The 19,430-nt window shown below is 39.9% G+C and overlaps 1 protein-coding gene across 1 annotated transcript in view; it reads right to left on the bottom strand.

The window, feature by feature from the left end:
* Positions 1-1,258: 1,258 nt before the first annotated feature.
* The window catches only part of RNF220 (ring finger protein 220), a 336,566-nt gene continuing 318,394 nt past the window's right edge, over positions 1,259-19,430 (bottom strand). Inside the window, 3 exon segments of the mRNA XM_081322276.1 lie at positions 1,259-3,027; positions 17,177-17,251; positions 18,413-18,521. Of these exon segments, the coding sequence (XP_081178402.1) occupies positions 2,956-3,027; positions 17,177-17,251; positions 18,413-18,521 (256 nt within the window). The 3' untranslated portion in view covers positions 1,259-2,955.

Raw genomic sequence — 19,430 nt, 5'->3', positions numbered from 1 at the left:
TACATCAACACACAATCATTGACACAACTTTAATACCACCTTGTGCAGCTGGGAATCTTTGGGCAAAGACAGTTCATTTATTTTCAAGCTCATTGAGGGAAAGGAAGGAGCAGCTACAGAATTCCAAATTGCACCTTCTCCAGAGAAGGAAATTAACAAGTTAGTTTTTTGCATTTGTCTTAACAGGTTTCTCTGCTCTCCTTACTCCTCAAGAAATAAAAATGTAGGGTCAGATTTAGGTTTAAAAATAAATGCTAATAATTATATGTGGTTTACATATATTCATTTGGCTTAGAATTAGTCCACAGGACCAGAAAAAGCTCTTTATTCCCAGTGCCAACTTGCTGGGACACCAAAGACGAACCTTTTCAGTTTACTGTCTAACAGATCAAGGAGAAGAGTAATCATGCACTTAATGTCCCAGCAAAGACTGTTTGATTGTATTGGGCAAGTAGGTTTTTGAGTGACACATGGTTTCATCCCCATTACAACAGATTTAGGAAGGAATAAGTGCTATACAGTTGTGGAATCTTGGGCCCAAGCAAATAGTATTTTAGATGCTTTATGGTTCTTGTAAACTGTCGCACCTTTAGGATGCCAGATCAATATTTGCTTGAACCAATTCTCCCTCCCCCTTCCTACCAACATCCAACAACTAATACGAGTTGCAAATCAGCCTTTAGTATGTTGCTTAACTGCTGCAACATTTTTGACTGAGACACACTGGTTCAGATAGTTTTGGGTATTCTGGAGCTCAGAATTAACTAGGAATAAAAAATAGTTCTCCGTAAGACAATTGTTATGAATATGGGGATGAAATTGTGTCATAAGAGGCTGATTAACAACAGATGTCTTCAACTTGCATTCAGTGCATACACAGTTTGACTCAATAGGAATAAAGAATCCTGGACTGGGAGAAATCTTGTGGTCTAATCAGTATCATGCCAAAGGTTTTCCCAATAGCACGATAATCTAGCCAGATGTTTTAGTGCAATCATGTCCTTCTGAGGCTTAAATCCACAAATATAGTATAAGATGGAATTAACAAAAAAAGAGAAAAAGTTATTTAATAGACCCAGGGCCATAACTCCATTAATTTTCACGCTGTAATCCCAGTTTAAATAGTGATTTATAGGCTTATTTGCCTGTCAGTGTCAAGCAGGCTAACTTCCTGTCAGAATTTACAGCAACTTTGTAAAGTGTTCCCTGAATGGACTACAAAATGGCATGTTTGGCTGTGTATGTAAAAACTGCAAGGTTTTTGTTTTTAAATTAAGGCAGGTAGTGGCTCAAAGGGTTATTTTCAAAATGCAGAATGAAGGGCTAAGAAATGTTTCTGTATGGAATGCTGAGGAAATGTAGTCTAAATTGATCTAATTTTGAACAAACCCAGTTACATTCCACCATTACCACAGTCCAAGCAGAAATGACAAAAGAAGGAATCAAAACTGGCACATACCTATTTCCTTTTCAAAATGAAACATGAACATCTGAAAATTAGATGAAACAGCTGTTAAGAAAAATATTCCAGAGTAGAAAAGACTGCCAGCAGCTGGACTTGGGAACATGTCAAAGCAGAATGCTAAAGATTCTGCCAGAGGTAGGATAGAACATTGGGTGTTTTTCTGCATTTATTTTGAGGCCCTGTTCAAATTTAATTCTTGTAAGCTTGCAGGTTGATGAATACAATTACATTTGGACAAAAGATAGCTTTAGCTTTCACAAGACTAAGTGGTCTGAACACAGCTACGCTAACAATTGCATCTGTAATAGACAGAGACCACTGTTTTCTGCTTCGTGTAAGTGCCTATCAGAGTTCACCACTAATGATGTCCATTGTTACTAAGGCAGTTGCAACATTCCAAGATGGCGCACCTGGAACCCAAAAATTAAAACATGGCTGAAACATCATATGATTAACAAAATTTTACAAGATTTCAGACGTGTTTTTTTTTTAAATTTTTTTTGATGCCTGTGCCATCATAAGAGGTTCCATAAGAATGCTTAGTGACTAAAAACTCTACTGACGCCTGCTATGACTTTTCCCACAGCCAATGGAGTAAGCTTGCACATCTATGTTTTCCCTAGTGAAAAAAATGGAAAAAGGTTTCAGTATTTTTTATAAATAGCCCATTTAACTGTAACAAATGAAAGAAAAACTTTTTTTTTCTATTTTCCCCAGAAGTCATGTGAGTTATGGCCGAAACTACGAATTGTTAATTTCATATCTGAATGAGGAAATATACACCACAGAACATTAAACCATTTATATTATATATATGTATAATATATATTTATATACTTTTTTAAACTAATGACTTTAATGCAAAAACTCTGCAGAACCAAGAAAAATATGGGTTTAATGTTCTCTGCTTATTTTTTTCTTTTTTTAAAAAAAGTCCCCTCCCCAGGAAAAAATAAAAAGGGAAACATTAGTATGTAACGTTGGAGTCTATCCCATTTATACACAACATTGTAAACATATAGTCTATATTACATGTGCTTCATTCTGCCTTTGTGGATGTGAAGGTGTAAGTTTTTTTTTCTTTCATTAAAAAAATCCACTACAACACCACAAATAAAAAGAGGGTGGGAAGGAGACTGCCGATTACAGGCTCGGACATTTCCTGCCATGGAAGAGCCAGCACCTTCTCATGCTTCCCTGAAAGGTCTTGCAAGTTGTCCACGATGGAACCCCAACTCTTGGAGAAACGGGACAGACGTGGAACAGCAGTTTGTAAAAAAAGGAAAAACGAATCACAATAAGGATTCTGGGTTTGGCCTTCTTGTGGAGTGGGCAGCACCAGTGACAGGTTCGGAAGCAGAGGCATCGTGCAGCTCCCTCAGCCTCTAGTCCACTTTTGGAGTCTTTAGTTTCAAGTTTCTGTGTTGCTGCCACTCCTTTTCCCTAGTCCCCATAGTTCAAACAACTTGTTCTCAGCAGCCATCTTTTTTTCATAAGTAAATGCGCCTGAGGTCCCCTGGTGAGGTGATGGTATTGCACTGAGGGCACAACTTCTTAGCACCCTGTGAAGGATTGAGAGAAGAGTTATGAAACATAAGGATGCTATCTCAGTCACATGGCAACATAAGAAGATCTAAAAGGAAGTAGTCAGAAGTGGTAAACTGTATGCAACCATTACAGGAAACAGGCTGTAAATGGTAGCCTCCATGAATACTATACAACTCAAAACTAAATACCACTGAGATGCTGTGCACGCAAACAATTTCTCAAACTTTGCCCAGCTGAAAAAAATTATGTATGGAGGAAAGGGGAAAAAAAAACTATCCCAAATTCAGAGACCAGTTATAAGAATGCTATTTGAGGTAGTTTCTGCCGAAGACAGCAATAGTAGGTATTAGAGCTGACCTTGTATTTACTTTTGCCACAGAAGAAAATGGTATATCTGTTAATTATTGTTTAATAAATGATTTCAAAGTCAAATTTCCAAGTTTTTTTGTTCAATTAACATTACCTTTAGCTTTATATGCAGTCTGAATGAAAATAAAATTGTGACTAGGTCCACAGATTAAAGAAAAAAATCTTCAGTGAGACATACTTTTTCTCACAACAGTGAATCACTTGTCAATTAATCTGATGGATTCTAAATCTCAGAATTTAGGATAAAAATATTTGACTTATCAGCTGATCAGTAGGTGTGATAGGAGAGAAAATCAAGGCAACAATTATAGCAACCCATCCTTTAGAAACAAATATAACTTGGAAAGGACTCTAAAATACAGCACAGTGCAATTTAAAGTTAGCCTCTAACTTTGGCTAGTTTCCTGTCTTTGATCCTAGTTCTCTCTTATCAATATTTTAAAATATTCCCCAGCAAAGTTAATGGGGGTCGTAACTATACTGGTTCTCAGTTGGCATAGATGATGATCTCAAATAGACTTGTATGAAGCCCATTGTAGAAATGTCTCATCTTTGAGTCCAACAGTCAAAACTGGCTTGGATAATGTGGGACCCTCGACAAGGGAAATTTCTCCTCCTGGCAGAAAACACATCCTCTAGTATTATCTTCACACCAGGCAACATCAGAAATTAGAACAGTACTTTCAGAAAACAAGAAGAATCTGATTGATAGTTGAAATTTCTCTCAGAACTTTTTACAATTTTTGCCTTTGCAGTGTCTTAGGAGCTTCAAACTCTCATCTTTTGTAACTCTCTCACACACAATATGTAATATAAACACACACAAACATATGTGGTGAAAGTCTGGATTAAGATCTTAATGCAGTCATTTTTCCACAAACAGAAGAATTCCACTGGCAGAACAGGACAACTGCTAAGCTTTGTTGATCCCCTACAAAGAGGATGTGGCAATACCTCATCAGGTGCAAAGGGGAAGGGGAATTAAGAAAAAATGTCTGCCTCTATACAAGCCTCAGACACATGGACTGGCACAGAGCCAATGAAAACATTTCCTTCCCAATTCCCATGTAGCTCACTTGCCAGCTGTGATTACTAAACTTTTATTTTGAAATAAAAACACCGAAATATGCCACACCTGTTGAATGAGTGGATGAATGAATATGCGAATGCACATATACATACACAGTACATAACATAACATAATGTAACACTAAAAAAAATCAGAAATGTTCTATTCCTTTCATTGTGACCCATGGAAAAATCCTAATGAGTAACAGAAGTGAAGGCCACTTCAGGCTTTCCATTATGAACTTAAGTTTTCCAGGTTTTATAAAACATGGCTGCAAAATGTAGCTCCAGGGCAAACACAGCACCAAAAAGAAATGAGAAGTTTTTTGTTGTTTTTTACCTCATACATTCTTAATTAAAATTAGGCAAATATTGATTCTGAAAGTTGATTAATCATTTTGGGGAGTTCAAAAAATGAGTAAAACCCACTTTTAAAGTCATTATTTCTCACAGAATATCAGAAGAACAGTGCCTTGACAAAAGAGCAGGGAATTTTGCTTTAAATTTTAAAACATGAAAGCTTAACAGAATCTAAGTTACTTTAGAAGAGAGGAGAGGAGAGGAGAGGACAGGATAATAGAATTCTATATTGGTCAAGAGTGATTGGACGCACAAGAAATTTGTCTCTGGTGCATAAGCTCACAGTGTACGTATGAACAGCAAGTTACGTGGTCTAGAAAAGAAGCAAGTTGCGACTACAGATTATTTAGGTAAAAGCTGAAAAGTGTGTAGTCAGTAAATGTGCATTAGGTAAAAACAGTTTTAAATACATTAAACTGTAAAAAGGACATCGGTTACAAGTTTCTGAAATGAGCATTTTCATGTTCCTAATAGATGAGGAATGCTATTCACTCCAAATGCACAGGATGCATGGAAGAGAGAAGAAAAGATTTCAAGTAATTTAAGTGGTAACATAATTTAATATAATTATCAAAGTGAAGATAAATGCTAGGTATTTTCTGTCCTTTTGAATTGATCAGCAAATCTCAGCATTTTAAGACTGCTATCAATACTGTCATAAATTGATGACTATGGAAGAATGCCCATTTACAAAATGGAAGCAATCATGAGAGTTGGTGGTTTTAAAAGATACAGGACAGCAAACTGAAGAAATTAAAGATAACTTATCCTAAATACAAGATAAAGAGGTATATAAAATGATTCCTTTTCAAGTGTAATTTTTGCATTCATAGAAAGACAATGAGAAAAAAACAAGTTTCATTGTAAATATGCAATAAAGGTAACATCTGAATTTTAATATAAATCTTTAAAATTTCAATTATTTCAATTATTCAATTATTTCTCGTTCAAAATTATGCTCACTTAGCTGCAAAACCCATACTCCCAACAGAGAAGATCCATTCCCCTAAGTTAAAGCCTTTTTACTTAGAGATTCAATGATATTTTCATCAACTTGACCCATGAAAATGAATCATTAAATTTTAACATGACTTCAACTCCCATCAGCCTCAGTCTAGACTTAACTATAGAAAAGTCCACTTCAGTGATGTCACTATAAAACCACACAATGAATCCATAAACATTACGTTACATACAGGGAACCTAGAGAAAGCCATACATATCTACATGCCACTAGCTCCCACCTAGAACACATCACCAAATCATTTTTAGTCTGTTTCTATGTTATGACCATATTTATTCTGAACCACTTGACAGAGTTGCTCAACTGATGAAATTAAACCCGGCATTTAGAAGACTGAATTATCCGCCCAACCAAAACAATAGACAAATCAATACAAGCAGATCAATTCCCAGGGAGAACCTATACAATTGGTTGTTACCTACACCTCTCAGCAAAACCACTCAAACACATTATTAATCTCCAGCCCATACTAAACAAATGACACCACACTTTTTCAGACTTTCTGTGACAAGCCCATACTTGCATATAACCACCCCAAATATACTCATAAGTAATAAGGGACAACAAAACAATGATACCTCATACGAACGAGAACCTGCAATAAACCCAGATGTCTATTTTGCCCTCACATCACACGCCCCAAGTATACACATAAGATTAGAGCTGCCTTCACATACTCATCCTCTAAAGTGATATGTATACCATCATCTGCAAGCAATGCCCTTCTGGATCCTACATAGGACAAACAGGACAAGCTTTGCACAAAAGAATTAGTGGACACAAATTTGACATTAGAATTCAAAGCAAGGAAGAAGTAATATCAGTGCATTGTAATTTCCCAGGACATTGCATTGTAGATTTCAAAGTGACTTTTTTTTTTAGAAAAGTGGGACTTTAACATTAAATGAGAAACTATTGAACTCAAGATATTTCAAAAGGTTTCACGCAATCTCAGAAGGTCTCAACACATTACAGTTGCTGATTCATAAGTTAAATGTAAAGTGTAAGCTGTATCTGCATAATCTAACCTATCTAGCTTACCTACCTTTCTTCCTCCACCTTATTCCAATTTAAATCCTACATGTCTAGCCAGCCAATGCTGCTAGAAAAGCTCCTATCAGACTGATTTTTTTTTGCTATCATAGTCTAATCTAGCTGCCCTCCTTCAATCCTCTTAGTTACTTAGTTCTATTATTGGAATCATTACTTCAAAGCTAAATATCTTTTAGGATTACTGCTCTGAAACTCTCATCACCTATAGTCAAGACCAAAACCTCTCCCTGTCCCTAGTGATTTGTCTCATTTCTTTATTTTAGGTCAGTCTCCCAATTCATCTTTTCACTTAATCCTCACTGGCCTCATCGTGTGATTCTCATTCCTATTGCCCTGTTACATTGCCTCTGTTCCCAGTATTTCCTTTTACTTGGTAGTGACACATGGGTCAATAACAATCTTCTGAGAAGAGAGATAACTCGAGCACTGGCCTTTATTTGCTCACCATCTCCAGTTTCTAATATTTGAGTTCAAAAACCATTTGGAGAAGAAAGCAACGAAGTAGTCAGATTTGTTGATAATACTATTCAAAGTATCTAAAAAAGAAGAGAGTGAAGAGATCCCAAAGGATCTCTCTAAAACTGGATGAATGATCAACCAACCAAACTGCAAATGCAATTTAGTTTTAATAAGCGTACTGTTGTCTAGGTTGTCCTCAATATATGACTGTAAGGGAGCCTGGAATTAAAAGCTGTAAGTCATTGTGGTGGTGCATTGAGGCATCAGATGACTGGATTCAAACTTACAACCATTTTTATGATGGTCATTAAATGAACCCAGAGGTCATTAAGCAAATCCACTTTCACCAATGGGCATTTCCCCCCGGAAATTGAAAGTAAATGCCAGAAACTGGCAAAATCCGTCACGAATAGTGATCATCCGACAGAATGCTACAAATGGCCATAAAGATGAATTGGCTGCCAAGTACCCAAAATACAATCATGTGACTGTAGGGGTGTGTGTGTGGCCACTTTAATTCCGAAAATGGGGTTTAAATAGCCCTAGGAAGGTCTGTTGTAATTTTGAATGGCTGTTGTGGTCTCGGTTTTCTGTAAAAATCTGAAAAAAGATTTCAAGACCACAGTGGACACCTCAATGAAGATGTCAAGTGGCAGCTGTAAATAACCAAATTCCATGGCAGGAACTATTAGAAAAAGAACTGAGTATAAAAATGCCAACTTTTTTGTATAATATCCTTATAAAATCTGTATGATAGGTGGGTATCTGGGATATTTTTTTTGTATTTTATCTTAATCAGTATTTTCAGGAGATAGGTAAAATGATGTTCTCAGTATCTGGAATTAAGGACTGTATTTTGTTTAAAAAACTTGTCACTTTCCAGACAGTACCCTATTTAAGAATTAAAAAAAGTATTTACCGTTATAAGGGTTCCTTGGTGAGCTCTGAGCTTGTTTTCTTGCAAATTCAAGGTTCAAGGTTTTGGTTATGACCTTTAAGTCCTTACATGGCATGGGTCCGGGATACCTCGAGGACCACCTGCTGCCGGCGTCAACTCCCCTCCGCCCTGTGCGTGCCCACAGAGAGGGCCTCCTCAGGGTGCCTCCGGTCAGGGAATGTCGACTGGTGGCCCCCAGGGGGAGGGCCTTCTCTGTGGGTGCTCCGGCATTATGGAACCAACTGCCGGTTGAGCTCCGGATGGCACCGGACCTTCGCTCCTTCCGCCGCGGGCTGAAGACCCACTTATTTGAACTAGCTGGTCTGGCCTGATGGGGAATATTAGGTTTTTTTTAATGGGTTTTTTACTATTTTATTGTCATTGTATTTTAATTGGGCATTGGTTTAATTTCTTTTTAATTTTTGTACTGTTATTTATATATGCCCTGTTAACCGCCCTGAGTCCTTCGGGAGAAGGGCGGTATAGAAATTGAATAAACCTAAACCTAAATGTTTCATTATCCAAACTAGGTAGATAATGAAACGTATGCAAGGAAACAACCAAGTTCAGAGAGCACCAAGGACCTCTCATTTCAACCCTGAGTTACAAATATTCTCCTTTATTGACAAGGAATTTATAATTCTAATAGCCTTCATTTTCTGATTCTTCCTGGCTCTGAATTTTATTGACAGTCAGTCAGCACACAGCAAGATTAGGGAGTAAAAATGCTTTGTATTGAAGTGGTTATTAGTTGTTAATATCTGCTTTGCATTAAGAGGCCAAATGGTGAAATGTATGACATTATCATTTAATAAGAACTGAGATCATATTATTTAATAGCACTATTTCCGTGACGATATCATGTCTATTGTGTTAACATCAGTGAAGTTTGCTATAGACACTATTGTAGCTGCTTCAAATGAACCCTTTCATTTCACTAGTCCATGACCAAAGCCTTTTTCTTGGAGAATCTGGGTATTTCATTAATATTGTCATCCAAATTAATCTGCAGGTGCTGCTTCCACTGTTACAAAGCTGCAATCCTCAATTTTCAAAAAACGTTATCCAAACTCCAAAATATATGAAAAATTTAAGGAGGATAAACCATCCTATTACTTCACTATGTGCTCAAAATTTATGTTTTCAGTAGGTTTCTTACTGAAGTAATGCTCAGCAATGGCATGATGTAGAATCTGTGCCAACTGTAATGTCAAGCTGAGGGCATGTGCTGAAAGAACTGTATCACCACCATAGAATGTTGTTTTTTTTTAAAATTCATGCAAATCCTAAACAGGAAGTCTGTTGGAATTTGGTGAAGGTTGGTTTTTACAAGCAGGGAATACCAATGCCACTTCTGTCCCAAATTATTTCTATATCATGGTTTTGAAATACAGGATACAACTCATTAATTACAATTATACGGGGAATGGGGATAACTAGTAAGCAATTGTAGAATTGGGTTCACTATATTATCATTAGCATGTTAATAATAATAGATTTGTTGTATTCTGTAGATAAGGGACACGGTGGCTCAGTGGGTTAGGACGCTGAGCTTGTCGATCAGAAGGTCGGCAGTTTGGCGGGTCAAATCCCGAGTGCCGCGTAACAGAGTGAGCACCTGTTACTTGTCCCAGCTTCTGCCAACCTAGCAGTTCGAAAGCACGTAAAAATGCAAGTAGAAAAATAGGGACCACTACGGTGGGAAGGTAACAGCGTTCCGTGCGCCTTTGGCGTCTAGTCATGCCAGCCACATGACCACGGAGACGTCCTCGGACAAGCACTGGCTCTTCGGCTTTGAAATGGAGATGAGCACCGGCCCCTAGAGTCGGAAACGACTAGCACGCAAGTGCGGGGGAACCTTTACCTTTATTCTGTAGATAAGGAAAAGTAAAGCAGCTAAATATTATTGTACTTGTTGAAGTGAAATTAATACTTAAAGAGGTTACTTCATGCATTTAACATCTGATGCCAGAAAATCAAATCACCATCCAAAACCAAGGATACCACAGTAATTCCTGTCAGACAAAAACAAAGGATAAGAAATGCTTGAAATTAGCATGCATTAGTGAATACCTTGTGCTTGTTTCCCAATAACTTAAAAGTTATGTGAGTCCTATCTAGTTTTTGTGAATGTCACGTCCACTTTGCTTTCCACTTTCTTTACCATGCTACAATGTCATCCAAGCAAACATTTCGCTAGTCGTATAAAACTAAAAGATGAAAGTTAAATTTTCCCTAACAGTGAAAGAATGGCAATGTCCAGAAGTGTTTAAGCATGCCAAGCCCACTATTCCAGTCTCTTTTTTCCCTTTTAACTTTTACCAAGTGCAACAAATTATCGCAACAAATTATTGCACAACTGCATATGCTGCCCTTCTAGGGCACATTTTTCTACATGTACAAACAGGATTGTACATTTTGCTAACCAAGAGGAAAATCAATTTCCAGAGCAAGGAAACATATGACCATTTTTAAATCAACCCACCCTGCCTCTGCCCACTATTCCTCATTTGTGTTAAGAACAAACTGCAAGCATCTTTTCTGTATCCAAAATAAAAGGAGATACTTTAATTACAAGAATGCAATATGCTGTACACCATCACGTTCATAAAGAAAAGGAGGAGGGAAGGGCAGCTTTAACAAGATTACACTCATTGACTTTGATCAAGACACAGCAACACGAAGGCATCCTGGGCTTTTTATTGCTGTCTTCAGGCTACATTTTAATGGTTACATTAGAAACATGTGAACGCAGGCAGAAAAGAGTGATTTTTTTTTAAGTGAACAAGAAAACAACAGTTACCTTACAAAATGTTTCCTGCAATATGTTGTGGGCTATGAGGAGAGAGCAAGGGCTGAGGAGCAGGTGAATAGCTGCATTTCCATTCCACAGCTTAATTCCCTATTTTGAATGCTAGGCCACAAATAATGTGATAAAGCATCACATTAAACTTCGTTCTTCTCTCATTTTTCCCAAAAAGGAAGAGTGTTTGAACTGCAGGTAATAGAGCTGAATTTTTTTCTAACCAGCACAAGCCTAGCTAGAATCAATCTTGAACAGTAAATTCAGAGTAAAATATAGGTATTCCAACTGGTATCTTTTAATAGTATCATCTTGAAGATATAGATGCTATGTATATACCAATGCTTTACTGAAATAAATGCAAAATGTATATGTAGAAATGGTATTATACTATTATTTTAGAAGTTCCCACCCTTAGCGTCTTAGCAATTTTTCAGGGTGTCCCTAGCAGTTCCCAAATCATGCACTGTGGGAAGCTGCAGCAAAACTTATTAACAATTCTGTTTTTAAGCAGTGAAATATTCTTTGGCACCACTGTTTGTTGTCGTACCGCATGGGGCTACACCACAGGGTTTGGAAACTGTGTCCCTTTTTAGAATATTGCCGATACTGTTTTCTCTAGCGAAGTCCTATCAGATGGGTCAAAATAGGCCTTTATGTAAAAGATAACACTTCTTTGATTCATAGAAGGGACCATATTTCAAGTCACTGTGAGTGGTTAGGACAGTGGTGGCGAACCTATGGCACACGTGCCAGAGGTGGCACTCGTCCTCTCTGTGGGAATGCATGCCATCGCCTCAGCCCCACCTCCCCCCACGGTCCCCTCACCTGCAGCCCCCCCCCGGAGAGTCACTCCTGAAGGTGGCCCATGCAGAGCAGCCAAGGGCATGGCAGCCGGGAAGTGGGGACAAGACTCTGCCCTTGCACCCTGTCATGCGCAGATGCTGCTGCGGAGCACAGGTGGAGGGCATGGCTGCTATGGTGCTGCTGGGCTGCCTGGGTAATCTGCTGCAGCAGGCCATGGAGGTGGTGAGTGGCCGGGTGGGCAGGGCAGGATTGGGGGCAGATGGGGGTGGGGCGGGGCCAGTTTTTGGACACTCGGTCTCTAAAAGGTTCACCATCCCTGGGTTAGGATGCATAGAAGAACTGAAAAGATAACTTCTCTTTTCCTTCTCTAAGTATCTCCTTTGGATCCAATTTAATATATCTATATCTGTGTTTCAAAACTTCTTTGTGTGCATCTATATTTTTATCTAGATGTTATACTGATGAACTAAGTTTACAAAAATACGGCTCAACTGAGACAGCATGTTTTATCATATGATTTCATTAGTTGAGTTAATTGGTCAGTTTTATTTTGAATTTAATCAACTGAGCATATCAAGTTTCTCATAAAATAATCCTGGCAAATGTTAAATCAAGACTAGAGAATTTATTTTTCCTTGCTTCGTGGTGACAAAAGGAAATTGTTGTTAAAAAAATCAAGAGAGAGATATTATACATTTGAGACTCACAATTTTAGTTTTGCATTCAATACCTCAGATGAAATTTATTTGCAGAACCTAAAACACTATGTTTCTATCTCATATACATTTCACTGTGTTAAGTGTTTGGGATCATTCCTACAAAGACAACAAATCACTGCCAAAGTATGACATGAAGTTTTTTTTTAAGGAAAGTATATTAATTCCTGAGCCAAGCCACCGTTATATTGAGGACTGCTTTCTTTTAAAGCATATTTGTTCCATAAATGTAAAACCCTTACGGATAGCCAGTACTAAATTTATTATAGTGAAGGAGCATGGGCAGTAAAATACTATTTTCAGGCCCTAACAGGAAAAAAGAATTGTTGCATTTTCAGGAATTCTAGTTTAATAAGCTATATAGTAGATAGGCTTGAATAATGGATGCAACAAGACCAATTACTCCTATTTTATTTAAAACTCACTTTGCAAAAACAAGTAAAAAAAACAAATTTTTATTGATGTCTAAAGCAGGTGTGCACAAGTGTTTTAGGTACACACTACATGTGGCATGTTATCTCAACGACCTCACTCCCACAGTATGTGGGGCCTAGGATTGCTTTGGCAGAGAGGAGCCATTGGCCAGATTTTTGGGATTTAGAGGTTGTAAAGTGCAGGATGAATGCCTTAAGCCTTAAAATACTTCAGGTACCAATTTCACAAATAAAATCTGTTCAGCAGGACTAAACATCTGGAAGGAAGTAATTACTTGCACGTTTTCACTCATATAAAAACATTTTATTCACACTTTCTCACATTCTCATATAATATGAATTATGAATTCTACTACCTGTAGCTGCAAATCTCCCCTGCACTACATTAACTGTATACCCAACACTCACTGAAGGAGAATAGTCTATCCTGCAAAGCCAATTTAAAGCAGCTTCCTACAAAAGGATGGGGGAAATGAAGAAATAAGACAATAAAAGCATGATAGCACAATTAAAACTAATCGACTATTGTCTTAGGGCAGGGGTAGGCAACCTTGGCTCTTTTATGACTCATGGACTTCAACTCCCAGAATTCCTGAGTCAGCATAGTTGAAGTCCATGAGTCATAAGAGTGCCGAGGTTGCCTACCCCTGTCTTAGGGGAACTGAGTTCCCTTAGCATCTCAGGGCCAGTTACTTGCATGATTACATCTCCCTGAGGGTATCTGCTAGTCCTATTGGATTAGACACGGTAGGTGTGCTCCAAGTCCCCTCCTTGAAATGTTGCCATTTGATATGACCTTGGAGGCTTGCTCTCTTGGTGGCCATCCCAGTCCTTTGGAACAGCTTCCCACTTGAGATAGAGGGATGACTACCCTTTTAGCCTTCTGAAGGTCTGTGAAGACCTGGCTCTTCTTCCAAGCACCAGGCTAAAATGAGAGTTGAGCTGTAAGGATGTTTGATCTGGCACGTTGGGAGGTCTACTGCAGGGCTTTTCAACCTTTTCACCCACTGTACCCCTTTTAGGATAGGGCAACATCCGAGTACCACCAGTCGCCTAGCAAGGTATCAAAAACTTGATGACAAAAAAAAGAAAAAAAAGAAAAAGAAAAGAAAAAAAAAAGAAAAAAGGGATGAAGTACAGGTAGTACTCGACTTACAAAAGTTCGCTTAGTGACTGTTCGAAGTTACAATGGCACTGAAAAAAGTGCCCCCCAAGCCACAGCTGAGCAAGACACCTGCCTGCCCACCCAAGGTTTTCATTCTTGTGAGCATTTCTGTTGAGGATCGGCAGCAGGGGTGGGGTGGGGTGTGTGTGTTCGGTTTTTATTCGCCCCGTCTGCTGGGTGGTTGCAGCTGGTTTTGGTCCCTTCCCTTGAAAGGGCCACCATCTGGTAGCAGTAGAAAACAGACGTGCCATTTTGCTCTTCTTCCCCGCCCCCACGAATAAACTTACATAATAGCCTCTTCGGAGAAGATACCAATTTCACTCTCCCACAGGCCCCTGGATCAGACCCCCACACAGTTGTCTTCCCTTGCAACCCCCCCCCCTTCGCTAAAGATCCCATTTTCATCTATTAGCCCCAGACAGCTTATTATAAGCCTCTCTGGATTCCTTCAGCAACGTAACGGGCACTTTGGATCTGGTGTTCCTGGGAAAGAGGTCAGTCGTGTGTGTATGTGTGGGGGGAAACCCAGCCGATTCAGGCAGTATTTAAGATTTAAGAACGACCCATTGGAACCGCAGATTGCACGGCTTAGGCATGTGGCTTGCGGGACGAAAACAGCACAACTACGGTATGTGGCGAAGGTGGGGGGGGGGAAGAGAAAAAAAAATCCCAAAAATAGACCGCCAGAGGATTAGGTTATGGAAAAGCCATAATACAGACCTAGAAGGAATCGAAGCATTAAACTTTGGGCAAAAGTGCTAAACTGGGCAAAAGCAGAGCGGGCGGGAGGAAAGTTCACCCTATCCTGCTTTGGACAAGGGGGGAAAGGAACTGGCTGCAACACCCCCCCCCCCGAAAACATCCATGATCCTCCCCCAGGCGCGGCAGGAGCATTGAGAAATCACAGTAGGATGGGTGGAGAGAACAGCTAGTTGGCGGGTGGGAGTTCCAGCCTCTGGAGCGCCTAGCTGATCGACGGAGATGTGTGGGACTGCTGGTGCTCCCAGCCGATGCTCCTGGCTGTTCAGCAGGGCCAGGGCCGGGCCACCGAGACCTTCAGCTCGTCGGTGGCGGCGGGGAGAAGATACCGGTGCTCCCAGCTGTCTGGCAGCCTTGATACTAGGCCGCCAACACTCCCGGCTGTTCAGCGGCACTGGGACTGGGCCGCCAAGACCTTCAGCTGGTCGGCGGCAGTGGGAAGAATATACTGGTGCTCCCAGCTGTCTGGCGGTGACACCCCCTCCCCCTGGTTGCCTCCTTTACATTCTGTTTTCGACCCTTTTGGGGGAAGGGGGTCGAGCGAGCCTGCTCTGGCTACGGGCCCTGCGTGGCTTCCTGGCTCTGCGCTGCGTAGCCTACCAAGGCCCTGCTGGCTGGGCGCCTCCAGCCGCGACCACTCACTTATCCATTGCAAGAATTTGATGAAGCCGATTGGCTCCTTGGCGGGCCCCAGATCCAAACTAAACATTTTCAGCGGGGAGCGAGCACAGCACAAAGGGAGGCATCTCTTTTGGTTTCTCAGGGCAGGGCAGGGGGAAGGGGCGGTTACGGCAAAAAGGGCTGCTTCCCTCCTACCTGATTCACTTGCTCAGGGCTGGTACGGCCTCGTGGCTGCTGGCGCTCTGCCCTGTGGCAGGAGCGGCAGCTGCAAGGCGTCGGCCCCGCCGCTGGTGACAGTCGTCCTTGGAACCGTGGGGGGAGCGTGCTGGCTCGGCCGGGAGCCTCCGTCTGGCCAGGCCCTCTCTAGTAGCAGGCAGCGTCCTCTTCCTCCAGGGCCCGCTCTATTTTCTGGATGGAGGGGGAAGAAGACGAGCAAGACACTCGCCTTTCTGAAGTAAGAAGGGCGACATGGATTCCGCACGAGAAGAAGTTGCTGCCTTGCTCTGCGCCTGCTCTCTTTGCACACCCTCAGTAGGGTTCCGGCAGGCCGTGGCCAAGCAGCATATTTTCCAGCAGCAAGTGAGCTGGGAAGGAGCGGAGCGAGGGAGGGGAGGAAGGCGACGCTGCGTACCACCAGCCAGGTGCTTGCGTACCACCAATGGTACGGGTACCACCGGTTGAAAAGCCCTGGTCGACTGTAATCTTATGATTCTCACAATTCTCACACTACCTGTAGTAACATATACCTGTGGAAAGTTGCAATCTGCCTGCCCCTGAATGGAATAGTCAGAGGAATACAAAGTGAAGCCCGTGCTGCTAAAAACATACAGGTCTACACTCTATGTAAATGTGAAAGACCCTTAATACTGTGCTGCTATAATATGTCCAGCTCATTCGTGAGCCAAATAGAATGAAGATCAGCAAAGTTTAGGTCAGTGAAGACTGGAGTGACTTAGAAAGTTAGTAGAAAGGTTGAATGAATGAATAAATGAAGGGTACCTTTATTTTAAACTATGTTTTATGGATTGTTGTGAGCCACCTACAATTATTCTATGTAGCCATATAAATCCTTACAATAAAATGCAATAAAAAGAAAATAAAGTAAAATTCGCATCCCAGCCAGTCTGCACTGTTAGAAACATGGAATAGTTCTCCAACCACCTCTGAGGGTGCAACGGTATAAACAGGAAGAGTCAAAAAAATCTACTGATTAGATGGGAAATCTGTATGCTCTAAAACTGTTGGTACATGCACCAGAGATGGAACTCAGAAGTAGTCTAGGTGAGACATAAGATAAACAACTGAACCTTTAATCGTACTTTTAAAACTTATTGTTGAACCTCTCTCTTTCTCTAAACAGGCAAATGGCATTATTGAAAAGAAAAGTGAACTATTTGTTTCTATTACGATAGAATCAAGGGTTTTTGACAGAAAGCTGTCAATGCAAAAGAAGGTAGCATTGAGAATGATTGCCATTAAATAAAATAGAGGCATAGTATTTTGAAGAGGATTCTCATGTAGCTGTAATTTCAACTAGGGAAAAAAAGAATCTAATATAAGCTACCATCTAAGAAATTAAGAGACTTACCAGAGTCCGCAGCCAGCATTCCTCACAGTGGACATGCCAGCACTGGATGGAGGTCAGGGGCATTGTATATGAGTCCTATAGAAAGAAAGTAAAGTTACTGCATCACTTACTATAAAACTGAATCTGGAATTATGCAGGGCAGGATGCAGTGGGGGCAACGTGTCTCTATTTTTTTTCTCACTTGACCTCCATACTATTGCTTGATTTTACATGCATTTGTGAACTGATGCACATTTGTAAATATAAAATGCAAAATATGTATCTTTGATTATGCCTCAAAAGAGAACAGACACAATATAGTGCTGCATGCTTACATGTAGGTTAGGAACAAATTAAAGGTGACTTTTAACCTTCCATTGTGAAAAATGGACAAAAATCAACTGACTTTATTGATTAATCATTGAACAGATTAATTTCACATTAAGATACTATAACAAATACTTGTAGTAAATTTGTTACAAACATTCAAACACACACATCTGCCAAATATAACATATGCTTGCTGTCTAGAGAGATAAAGGTAAATGTTAAAAGGCACCTGGCATTCATTCCATTGGGGATATGTGAGGAGATAATAGTTTCCATACAGACTTAATTGTACTCTGTGTCCCAGGAAAAGATATTTCCTAAAATAAAGCTATAGCTTAGAATGAAAGACACAAATACCCTTAAAATAAAATAAAAAACAACTGTGTTGTAAAACTGTACAACATGTACAAAGTGATATCCAGAGATCTGCAGACTCTGATCCACTAGAGGGAGCTTCAGCACTTCAATAATAAGCTATACCAGTCAGGTGCTCTTTATTTACAGCCTTTCCCAGCTCCTACTCCCCAAATATTGTGATGTCAACTCCCATAATCCACAGCCACCATGATCAAGGACTAGTTTAAATAATTTTGTAAATGGTCTGCATTGAAGCCTTAAGCATTAATCAAAGTTTTAGAAATGATTACATTACATGTTGTAAATCAGGAAGAAAAACATAAAATATATGTTCTACAAGATCATCAACTATATAGTTTATAAAAGCAAAACCCATACACTAGGCAAAGGTAATGTCATTACTATAACAGATACACCGAAACAGAGAAAGAAAAAAAGCGCTTTTCTCCAGAGTCAAGCAATAGTGGATAATGCTGCAGTTTGCCCTATCAACTGGGCCATTTTGCAACAGCCGAAGTAGAGGTATGGTGTCATTTCCTCATTCATGACCAGAACTGGCAAACTACTCACCATGCAAATGAGACATTTATAGCGGTCCCCACGGGAGAGCTGCCTTTCTAATTCACGAACGCGAGCCTTTAGCGCCTCAAATGTTGTCACTGCCGAGTCTTCTGTAATCCTAAAATAGATGACAAAGTCAGGGCTGGCTGAGTTCTTAGAAACATTTCGCTGATTTCATTATGTGCCGAGTGCAGTAGGCAAACCACATAGAGTTAGGGTACGTCTTGGCTCTTAAGAAGTGATTAAACAGATAGAATCAAATCAGCTTATACAGTATGTAGGCTTGAGAATCAGCTGAGGCAGCCAACATTGGAGAAGATTTAACGGCAAAGGTCAAGGAGCAAAGTAGGCGATATATGAACTCGTGGGCAAATACTGTACTGTACTCTGGAATGGGGGAAAGTTGGAAGAAAAATACTGATAAATTTCGTATGATGTTTCTTTTTTGCCAAGTTGAAGCTAATTTGACATTAAAAGCAGAACCCTTATGCACGTGAACACTTCACAAAAAGCAGTATCACATCCACAAGAGAAATTTTCTGAAAGTTCTGATTTCAGCACAAGCATTAAAAAAAAGGATTGTTTGATATATAAGCGTCAAGCACTTTCTTGCAATAGTTAACCAATGGGATGCTAAACTATTAAGAGCAAATCTCTAAAAAGAACTTCCACTTCATAAAAAAGGAAGGAAACTTATCTAGCAGAGGGTAAATCCATGCACTGCAAATATATTTGGTTTAAAAGATAGAGAGGGAATAAAAAGAACAGCCATTGTCTAATATATTAATAACTGCAACTCTGTCACGGTTCAAGTGAGCAAGTAATCCAAAACAAGGGTTTCTTATAAGTCCACATAAGGAGCGGGGATGCAATTCTTTAGGCTCATCCTTACTGTGCCTATAGAGTCTAAAAAACATCAAATTCTGTAGAAATTTAAGTTTGCACTAACCCAGAGGCAGGCAACCTCGGCTCTTTTATGACTCATGGACTTCAACTCCCAGAATTCCTGAAGTCCATGAGTGATAAA

The sequence above is a fragment of the Vipera berus genome, assembly GCF_964194415.1.
Source record: "Vipera berus genome assembly, chromosome: 3".
Classification (NCBI taxonomy): domain Eukaryota; kingdom Metazoa; phylum Chordata; class Lepidosauria; order Squamata; family Viperidae; genus Vipera; species Vipera berus.
This window is presented reverse-complemented; position numbering and strand designations above follow the sequence as displayed.